Source organism: Electrophorus electricus, chromosome 13, assembly GCF_013358815.1.
Source record: "Electrophorus electricus isolate fEleEle1 chromosome 13, fEleEle1.pri, whole genome shotgun sequence".
NCBI lineage: Eukaryota > Metazoa > Chordata > Actinopteri > Gymnotiformes > Gymnotidae > Electrophorus > Electrophorus electricus.
In genome coordinates, this window is record NC_049547.1 from 20,033,629 (window position 1) to 20,045,053 (window position 11,425).

The 11,425-nt window shown below is 45.2% G+C and overlaps 1 protein-coding gene across 1 annotated transcript in view; it reads left to right on the top strand.

Moving 5' to 3' along the window:
• Positions 1-857: 857 nt before the first annotated feature.
• Positions 858-11,425, top strand: part of bicc1a (BicC family RNA binding protein 1a) — a 34,607-nt gene continuing 24,039 nt past the window's right edge. The window contains exons 1-2 of the mRNA XM_035533017.1: positions 858-1,235; positions 8,852-8,898. Of these exons, the coding sequence (XP_035388910.1) occupies positions 977-1,235; positions 8,852-8,898 (306 nt within the window). The 5' untranslated portion in view covers positions 858-976. The remainder of the gene's footprint in view (positions 1,236-8,851; positions 8,899-11,425) is intronic.

Consider the following 11,425-nt stretch of genomic DNA (forward strand, 5'->3'; position numbering starts at 1 on the left):
ACTTTACCCACATTTGAATTTCTACTGCCTCTAACGGTTAAAATGAGGCATTTCACACAGTCTAAATAAAAGGACACATTTGGAGATGAAAAGTTTCTTCAGGACAGAGGTATTTAGCTGCATGGTCAGTTCTGGTTTATCTTGGCAGTGCTGACAGAGTGCTTCTCTTTGAGGTGGATCCGATCACGTTCTGGAGTGATGCCGTGGGCTCTAATCCGTGGGTCCATTATCCCACTGAACCTTTTTTTTTTTTGCTGAGCATTTTTTTTCTCCTTCCTCTAACATACATTGATTCGACTCTGTAAGCTCTCCATCAAACCCTCTGTGAATTCGCAAACGAAGGTTTTGAGAAGATAGACGTTTTGCTCTACAGTCTTACATTAGAGTAGGTTTTAAGGTGTGCCATCTGTGGCCAGCACTCAAGATCATTAGAAATGACCACGGGCAGTTCCAGAGGGTTCTGTAGTGGGCTGGAGATTGAATATCAAATCAGGACAAAATATGATTAACAGGCCAATTAATAATTAGAGATACATTTTACATTATGGTGCACACGACTTTGATAATTGGATTGTTTTGAACTTTTCAAATTTCTTCAACGTTTTGAAGAAAATATTTCCTAAAAAGAATATATTACTGGACAGCAGCCCTATCCCCAATTATAGAATAACTCGTATCGAAACACAACGACGCTACACTAAAATAAAAATAAAATAGTTCTGTGAGATGATCAGACTGAAATCTTTCTGCACGTGCGCGCGCGCTGACTTTGGGAGGAGCGTGAGGCGTGTTCTGCACGTGAACGTCCCTAATGGGGTTCAAGGTCCCGAAGCTTCACGCTCTCCGAGCGCGTGAGAGCTTATTCGGATTGTGCAGGTTTTTCGCAGAAGGGGGGAGGGGGGAAGGAAGAATCGCTGTCGTTGGGGAGCGATGAAGAAAGCATGCAAATCAGGAAAAACATCCTCTTGCAACTGGAATGTCTTTTGGTTTGTGGAAACTTCGGTCTTTCAGTAAGTTTGGACCACTGAGCATTAAACGCACGGATCTTCCAAACGCGATGGACGCTCAACGTGCGCAGGCGGTTCCCGTTGCCGTTCCCGTGTCCGAGGCTGACTCTCCCGGTCCCGTGTCCGAGGCTGACTCTCCCGGTCCCGTGTCCGAGGCTCCGTCCGAGCCGGACTGGACCGAGGAGAGGTTTCGAGTTGACCGAAAAAAATTGGAAATAATGTTTCTCGGTAGGTGTGAGTGAGAAGGGCATCCCTTGTTGCTCTTCCAGATCTGCCCCGATTTTCCCTTAACAGTAAAGTTTTAATGTGGTCCATACCACTTGTAGAAAATGTCACAATTACAATAATATTTATAATAAAATGTGCAAAACGTACAGAAAGTCTTGCACTTGCGCATGTAATGTTTTACGGGTGAACTTTGTGACCTCTGATTGCTCCTAAACAAAGTTTAGTATCCTTAGTAAGAGTAGTGCAGGGTAGAAGAGGATCTGTTAGTTCCAGGTCACAAGAGTCCTGTCTGCAGTGCGAAGTTGTTTATTCTTAAATGGAAACACCGTAGTATCCAATTGTATCCTTACTTTATGTTCAATTTCCATATTATACGTTTAATACGTTTATACGTAAATTGATTATACTGGCCTTTTCGTACAGGTAAGATGCTTCAATGTCTCACTCGTCCACTAGGAGTCACTACTAAGTCTTATGTATCTACACGTATTTCTTTCGTTTCACACCTTCAAAAAAGTATAACTAACAACTCTGCAATACATGACTGGGTGAGGTTGAAATCTGATGTATGCTTAATACGAATTTTAACAATCCTCATTTTTTCCCCTTTATCCGATGTTGGGTGATTTGATGAGACAGTGAGATCAAAGTTCTTGATCTCCCAGTGGCCTCAATTGTAGCTTCACTAATCAACTGTGGTTTGGATCAAGACAAAACAGTTTTTCAAAGATCAGTACAGGTGTGTACTGTAGTCCAAGTACCACTAGGTGTTACCAGCAGTGACACCAAGTGCAGGGATGCATTATAGTGTTGGTGTGTCGAGAGCCAGACATTTCAAGAGTTAATCCAGCTCAAAGGGGATGGGGACATTGTAGTTTTTAAACACGTACACTCTGTTCCAAACTGGTGCTTTAACAGGGGCAGTGATTCTTTCAAGCTTTCTGGCATCGCTACTGACTACAAATAATACTTTCATCTCAAATCTAATTTTAGCTAGTAGAAATAAAATGTTATATCTTTAATATCTTTAGAGCACATGGAACTCATTTGAATTGGCCAAATGAATATACTTGTAAGTTTAATCACGTGTGTGTGTGTGTGTGTATAGGTTTATCTGTCTTGCTGGCTTTACGTGTGTATGTTTGTCTTTCTGTTTGTGTGTGTGTGTGTATGTGTGTGTGTATAACTGTACTTTTGTCTGTGTGTGTATCTGTCTGTCTGTCTGTGGGGGTGGGAGGGTATTTGTATGCACACCAATTTCCATGGTTACTGTTATGTCCTCCCCTGACCTCTGCCCTGCCGTGGATCAGAAGACAGTGCATGGTGAGGAACCACACAGGAAACATGAAACTGTCAACCCAGAAGGGTTTCTCCAAGTCTCTCTCAGATGCACACACACACCATTATGATTCATAGTCATTCTCTTCTTCACTGATCAGCCCACATGTGTAACATCTGGCAGTGTTGTGATTGGCTGGGAGGGTCTGTTTATTTCAGATTGCGTGGTGGGATTGGTCCGACTTGGGCGGGCGTGTGATGAGAGTGAAGGTCTGTATGTTTTATTGTGTGTGAAGAAACGGCGGACCCTTTCCGGGAAGCAGCGCAGGGCCGGGGGTGGGGAAGGAGTCCGTGTTCCCTCCTGTGGCATCTTGCTAATGGATGGAGAAGGGAGTCCCTGCGGTTTGAGCTCTCAGCCGCACGGTGCTCGTCTGTACTATTAAAGGAGCTTTAGTTTGGGTCGTTGGTGTGTTGTGTAGCAGCTTTAGTTCAGTTGTTTGTGCGCTGCAAAGAATCTTTCGTTTGAGCTTGTGTTTACAGGCTCTGTTACATGACATTATCCTGTGCCTGTTTACCTGTGCCTGTTTACCTGTGTCTGTTTAACTGCGTATTTATCCTGTTTACCTGTGCCTGTTTACCTGTGTCTGTTTAACTGCGTATTTATCCTGTTTACCTGTGCCTGTTTACCTGTGCCTGTTTACCTGTGTCTGTTTAACTGCGTATTTATCCTGTTTACCTGTGCCTGTTTACCTGTGTCTGTTTAACTGCGTATTTATCCTGTTTACCTGTGCCTGTTTACCTGTGTCTGTTTAACTGCGTATTTATCCTGTTTACCTGTGCCTGTTTAACTGCGTCTTTATCCTGTTTACCTGGTGTCCTTCTTCTTACTGGCTTCACAATATTCGATCTGGACGAGAACCCATTCAATACTCCACATGTGGCACGACCCAAATGTGACCCTTGACCTCCGTAACTGCTGCTGTGTTCAGGAATCGCCTCCGCGTGCCGTTGTGCTCCGGACATCTGGTCTTTAACGGTTCACTGCGGAACGGCGCAACCTCCTGAAAGGAGGATCCAACGGAAACCCTGCGGAATACGGGCGCATGCGGGCATACACTCCTCTGTTTGGAATGCCGTTCTTGGCTCAGGTGGTGTGTGTGTGTGTGTGTGTAGGAGTGGGGGCTACTAATGATCGTCAGATGGTGATGTGATGTAGCTAATTAATCAGATTTTATTATCTGAAGGTTCTGCGTTTCATATGAAACGGGAGGCAGGACCCGTGCGGAGGGATTTGGGGATCATTTTTGTGTCTTGATTTACTGTGGCTTTTCCTGTGGCGGAAATGGCTTTTCCCACAATAGTTCAGCGATGGATTTAATCTCGGTGGTTACTGTGGTGTCTTTGTCACCATATATATTTGTCTGCGCTAGTGCAGGTGTGGTATGTCGCAAGCTCCGGTTGTGTAACGCTCTAACGTAACCATGTCGCATGTCCCAGTCTTAGGGGGTCTGGGAAATTACACACACGTGTCTGCAAGCGTTTGCAGATTGAATTCACTATGGTTCATTTATGCTATTCTGGTTTATATGTATCTGGGTAATTGTGTGTGCTGTGCTTTCTTTAGGCAAAACTCTGTGTGTGTGTGTGTGTGTGTGTGTGTGTGTGTGTGTGTGTGTGTGTGTGTGTGTGTGTGTGTAAACGGGAAGTGAGTTCTGTTTAGGGAATGTGCTCATGATTCCTATTCAGTCCCCTGTTGTTGGGTGAATGTGGTTTTTCTGGGGTTTGCTGAATGGGGTGGAGGGTCTGATTTTGAATTGCTTTATTCAATCTGCACTAATTTACACTGCGCTATGACCTATGGACAAAATAACTTCCTGCTGTTCTAATGCTAAGTTCCTTTATTAAAGACAGTTGTCTGATACGTGCTCGGTTCTGCTGCGTTAGCGCCACCTGGTGTGCAGGTGCCGCTATGACAGCCTGCCAGCTCGTCACCTGGAAGGCTTACAGAGGACGTAGTGTATGGGTTCTGTCAGCTCTACATGCAGTCTCAGGAGACTTTTCCTAAAGTGACGTGTGTGTGTGTGTGTGTGTGTGTGTGTATGTATGTGTGTGTATCTCCTGCCATCCAGTCAAAAGAAAATGGAAGTAGGATCATTTGGCTGTGAGTGAGAAAAAGAACAAACACTGAGAGTGTAACACAAAAGAGGAAATGCACAAGTCTGCCCCTACCTAAATCACTAAGCACACACACACACACACACACCTCATGTTCCTCGGGCTCCCCCTCCTTGTGCTGGTCAAAGCTCTCATTGTCTAATCATATGGCAACCTATAGAGAAGAGAGGAGACGAGTACCGAAATCCAAGCTGTCCCATTGGTTCATAGTCTGGAACCTAGGCAGCCTATGGGAGAGCAGGAGACAGCACATATCTTGGGATAGGCAGGGGGGGGAATGCAAAACGAACAAACGGCAACAAAAACAGGCGTGCTTTAAAAGTGCACAATTGTTGGTGTGTTCATCAGGCCCCTATACCTTCTCATACACTGGTGGGTTTCTGACCACAGGACCACTGCCAACTAAAACCCTGCAGGGCAGTAGATCTCCAGGAGCGGGGTTGGAGTCTAACCCTGTAGGGCAGTAGATCTCCAGGAGCGGGGTTGGAGTCTAACCCTGTAGGGCAGTAGATCTCCAGGAGCGGGGTTGGAGTCTAACCCTGTAGGGCAGTAGATCTCCAGGAGCAGGGTTGGTCACTGAAGCCATGAGGCAGGGTTTAGAAAGGTGAAGCTAATCTTTGGCTCATGCACTCTGGCTGTCAGCTCTGGATCCTTCTGAGCATTGTGGAACTCCCTAAACTCTTTTGCTCAGCGAAACACATTGAGACCCTTAGTTTCTCGCACTCGCTCGACACATTCTGCCTGCACTCAAGGCGTAGGCTTTGCAGGAGCGCAGTCATAATTAAGGAGGGTGTGTGTGTGTGTGTGTGAGAGTGAGGGTGAACGAGAACCTGCATCTCATTAGCAAAGAAAATCAAAAGCCGAGCTGAGTTTCCTTTGAGCTACATTCCTTCCAAAGCAGGAAAGCTGAAAAGACAGAGAGAGAGAAACAAACACATGAGAAAGGCCTTATATATATATATATATATATATATATATATATATATATATATATATATATATATATATATATATATATATATATATATATATAATATAAAATCTGTGTGTGTGTGTTTCTTTCGCTCTCTCAGCCTGTGATGCTTCTAGTCAACAGTGACTACTGCTCAAACTGAGACTAGATCTAAACACCCTCAGCCCAGGTGACTTTATGGAACCTAATTATAAAACATCTCCGTTTACACTAATGGGCTCTACATTCGCCTGGGTTGTTATAATTAGATGCCACTAATAACGCAGTCCGAACATTATGAACCGGCACAAATTCTGAACTGTTCAGCGGGTGTGTGTGTGTGTGTGTGCGCATGCACGTGTGTTGGATGAAAAATGTGTGCCTTTTATCCATCTCATCATTTTTCTTTCTGCATGTGCAAGTTGCATCTTATGCATTGATAACCTGTGAAAAATCTCAGTGTGGCAGAAGCAAACCCCTTACACACACACACACACACTCTATGACTGGTCTCCAGGATGGGGCAAAATTGAACTGTGGTGACTAAAAACTCAAGCTTCCAGTTTCAGCTGTGATTTTTATTTTTATTTTTTTATGTGGTTTTTGGAGCCAGGAACGTGATGTCACAGCTGTATGGGTATAGAGTTGGTGACTCAACGCTTCAGTCAGGCAGGTTTAGCGTTTCTGGAGCAGGTTTAGGTTTCTGGATCCTTTTTTTTTTTTTTTTCTTTTTACAGCAAAATCCAATATTTATCCTCCCCGTACAACTTTTACCCATCCTCTTACTGCCCTCATTGTTTTTGTTTTGTTTTTTATGGCCAGTAGGGGGCCCCCTGATCTCCGGGGCCTCACATATTTGTGTGACTTTGTGTAGTGGTAAAAAAAAATTGCCACTGGGCTCAGTAATGGAGAGTTCAGAAGCTCGTCAGTGGGGTTTACTTTTTACTGTCGGAGAGACAGTTCCAGGGATTGGCCGGCCCCGTGTGAGGCGGTTCCAGGGATTAGCTGGCCCCGTGTGAGGCAGTTCCAGGGATTGGCCGCCCCAAAATATTATATCGCGATTATATCGGTACATTCAGGAATTGCGATATGACCTGTAATATCGTAAAAACACAATGGTGAACCAAATGAATCTGTGTTTGTTAGGATCAGCAGGATTAGCAGACGTTCACGGCGCACGCGCACGCACACACACACACACACACACAGACAGAGGTCTGTTTTGTTACAGAGTAGAGGCTTGGCCACCTTCTGTGGACCCTCAGGTTTGGAAGTCGCTCTGGTAATGCCAGAAGTAAACCAAAAGCCATGTTGATCCGGTTATAATTCGTGTGCGACAACCACATTTTGAATACGAGGCCGTCATCTGATACTCCCTGGCCAACAGCACTTAGCAAGGCGGTGCTGGTGTTTTTGATGCTGGTGTTTGCTTGAGGAGGTTCTCTATATCCGCTCTGTGTGGAATCGCGCGTGAGAAAGCAGGACGTTGCTTGATAGTCTGCCTTGCGTGCTTTGTGGCTCTGAAAGTGCCGAGTCATTCCCGTGCAGCAGCGGAATCCACACTGTTCCTCTGACTTTTCCTTCGCTGCGATTTTATCGTCTGTCTGACAGACAGACAGACAGTCTCAATCTCTCTCTCTCTCAAATCAAATCATTGGCATGACAGGATAAAATACCCATGTTGTCAATGCAATACAGTATATGTAGATGTATTATTAATACAAATGAACTGGTTTTTAAAGAGGATAGAAAACCCCCCAAATTGGATTAGAACATCAGCTTGAACCAAAATGGAATACGATAAAGCAAACAATAATTGAATGTACCTTTTTTTAAGCGTTTTCTCTGATCTTATGGCACTTTTGTATATCTTTTTCTCCAGTTTCTGTTTCTCAGTTTCGTTTTCCCGTATCAGTCAGCACGGGGAGGGTGGGGGGTTTGTTATTAATTCCATGCAGGGAGTATTCTCTTGTATTTTGGACATGAAAGGACGATTTCAGTCTCTCCTGACAGGCCGCGGGTGCAGATCCTGTCCTCCATGGACACTCGGCTTTGTCCTGCGTCTTCCCGTTTCGATGGGCAGCTTGTGTTCCCGAGTTTGGGATTTAGACTGGGCTCACCTTTGTTTGTCGTCCTTAAGTTTGGGGAGGCAATTTGCTCATTTGAATTCATGATCATGCCATTCATTTTAATTTGTTCTGATATGGAATTTCATTTTCCCAGTACAGGATAGAATTCTCATTGTTCGGATTTTGTTTCTCTCTCTCTCTCTCAGGTATTTATAGCAGGACAGTCAACTGGTGTGTGTGTGTGTGTAGATGACAATGCACATGTAGATGACAAATGATTTATTTTTTTAGTTTCTTTTTCTGCGCAACCCATCAATTCACCGCTCTGACTTCAGCTGGTTCCAATAATAGTCAAACCTATGGCTGTGCAGTTGGTGATTAATCTGGCCAATGGGGCAAGAGTCTGTGATTTAATGTGGCCAATGACTAAAGAGTTGAAGACTCCACGGAAGGGGCTGTTGAGCTCCAGAGGTCAGCGTGGTGGCTTTGGGTTTTCTCGGAGAGAGACCTGGGCTTCATCACTTCCTGTCTGGAGCCCAAAGCTGCTGCTGACATGGCGGAGCGTGTTTATTGTCATCCAGCTCACCGGGTCTCTCGGTTTCCGTCTGCTTCGGCCCGATCCAGCCCCTGAGAGCGGACTGGAATTCTCCATGGGCTGATGGGCAAGGTGATGTGTGGTCATTGGGAAGATGATGGAAACATGAGGAAGACTAGGAAGAACCCCCCACCCCCACCCCCATATGATTTGTCCTGTCACATCCTACACACACACACACACACACACACACACACCCCATTATGTGACAGTTATTAAAAGCACTACTGGGACTACTTTGTCAGGTTCATTACAGCTTTGGATTTTTAGGTCAAAATGTAATTTGATTTTGTATATGTATTAATAATAGTTTTGAACATATGCGTACAATACTCTAAATTGTATATGCTGATCAAAGTCTGCTGAGTTTCCCATGCATGTAAAAGTTGTGTTTGGTTTGCAGGCGTTCACTCTGAACACCGCCAGCTTGTTTTCAACATTCTGGTGACACTAATCCATCTCAATATGTTCCTCACTGGTCTCTGCAAGCAGAAAGGACTACCATTACAAGATGCGCTGAAACCCCCTGTGTGTCTCTCTGTTGTAGCTGCCAGTGGAGAGAGAGAGCGTGGAGGGGAAGATTTCTTTCAGAAGGTAAGACTCCATTTACAGTGGTCTTCCAGATTTGTGTGGTATAGGGCAGGTTTTATAGCACATAAACAAGCTGAAACTAGAAAACGAACCATTATGTACAATGAGTGATATTTTGGCTTGAGTAAGCGAAGTATGAGTGAGACGTTTGGAAGAAAATAAAGGTTCCTTTAGTAACACCAGTTTTCCTAAAAATGCAGAGTCCAACATTACTGAACAGTATCCAACAGTATTTGATGAGGTCTCCACAGCACTCTGTCTGTAGTGTTTATCACGGTTGGAGAACGCTCGTAGAGGCATCATGGACCATTCTTCTTGGGTTTCTTGGGTTCTTGGGTTTTCTCTCAATTCTCAAACGGCTTCCGGTCTGGAGACTGAGAGGACCGTTCAGAACCTTGGCTTTGTTTTCCGGCCATCCATGTCTTTGTCTGCTTCGCCGTGTGCTCCGGGTCACCGCCTTGGTGGAAGACCCGAGCACGACCCGGTTTCTGCTTCTCTTCTGGTATCGAGTCGGATTTATTATGCCACTGACCTAAACAAGAGCACCTGGACCACTGGCAGCAAAACGGCACCAAAGCTTCAAAGAGTCATTGCCATAATATACGGTTTTTTTGGGGGGGGGGGTTTATACTCTTTTCTGTTTTTTCGCCAAACATGACGATGGTGTGCACAGTCAGAGGGCTCAATTGTGGTCTCATCTGACCACAGCACACGATTCCAGTGTTTCCTGGCAACGTCCAGGCACTGAGATTTTTGTCTTGGTGATTTTCATGAAGGGTGTTTCTGAAGTTGAGTGTGTGTGTGTGTGTGTGTGTGTGTGTGTGTGTGTGTGTGTGTGTGTGTGTGTGTGTGTGTGTGTGTGTATACACATGTATATATGTAGGATCCAATATGGGAAGTGTGAATTGTAGTAAAAGACAGTGGTAGCTTGTTCAGTAGACAAACCCACAGCTCACTGCAACGAGACCCACAGTTCTCCTTCCTCTGTTCTGGTCCGCTGGCTTTTTCTGTTTTAAAGAGAATGAGAGAGAATGTTGTTTTATAGAGAATTCCTTTGCTCTGTAACACTCAGTCCTGTGCCAAACCCACTCCGTTTCATTGGTTTCATTAGTTTTCAGTACTGCGAACAGTAGTGTTAACTTCAAATTTAGCATTCATTTAATCACTCACACACACACACACACATGTGTGGAACAGTAGCGAGACAGACTGTGGTCGCATTAAAATGATGAGTGTAGGCAATGGCATGGAATGGTTCTTTTTTGGGAGGTGTGGTAGTGGAGTGGAGCTAGAGGCACTGTAATGGAGCCTGCGCGTATGACAGAGCCTGTGTGTGTGTGTGTGCGTATGACGGAGCCTGTGTGTGTGTGTGTGTGTGTGTGTGTGTGTGTGTGTGTGTGTGTGTGTGTGTGTGTGTGTGTGTGTGTGTGTGTGTATGATGGAGCCTGTGTGTGGGGGATCTAACAATTGCAAGCAAGCAATTGGCATTAGTGACCCACATGCCCTTATGTAAACCCACACCACAATAAGTAACATCATTGATTAGGAGATTGGAGGTTACAGTCAACTGGAGGATAACAGAAGTCTCTTTTGTAATATTGTGGATCAGTAAGTGGGACTAATTGCTCATATTGTCTGACTCTCAGGTAATGGTAAGGCAGAAAATCTGGACCTGGACCTGGCACTAACTTGTTTCCAGGGACTTGTCAGGATGGTGGTGTGTTGTGGTTGGAGCTTAGGCCGGCCCCCTTTTTACGCATGGCCTTTAAGTTTGGCCTTGTCTTTTGATTTTTGATTTTGATTTTTGCTGAGTTTTTAAAGCTCAGAGGGGAAACAGTCGTCTCCTGAAGGAGTGGACAGCATGTTGAAGGACAGGGGTAAGGGCAGCGTGTCGGACAGCTGGCTCTTTGGTCTGGTGGTCAAGAGCATACCTGCCAGACCTGGATTCGAAACCGGGTGTGGGTGTGGGTGGGTGGGGGTGTGTGTCTGTCTGTGTGGGTGTGTCTGTGTGTGGGTGTGGTCAGCGGTGGGCGTGGAGGTGGGGGTCCAAGCACACAACCCTGAGTCTGCCGCGGGTCCGTCTCGTTCTGGGTCTGGTTCACGTGCACGGCTCACGCCTCCCTCTGCAACCTAAATTAAAAACCAAGTCATCGTTCTGATCCACGTCGTTTAAGCATGTTTTGATCGGCACTTTTGCCAATGAGCAGCTTCCTGAAGGATCTGCTAAGCAGGTTGCATTATGGGAAGTTCAGTTATGGATAAGTGGACCTTTCCCTCTCATGCCACAATAAAATTACAGATAAGGATCTTCTACAGATTTCGATTTTTCACAAAATTGTTCAGTGACGATGGCTGTATAACTGTTCAGCCACGTCTGGCTCGGGATAGGCTGGATTTCAGTTTAAACGTTCCTCGTTGTCTTGGCAACAGTCACAGTCAGACAGTTCAAACTCCTATAGGAACCTCGGGCTGACTGGTGTTGTCCTACAGATCTGCTGTTGCATTGTGGAAAACAGTACAGTAAACGCTC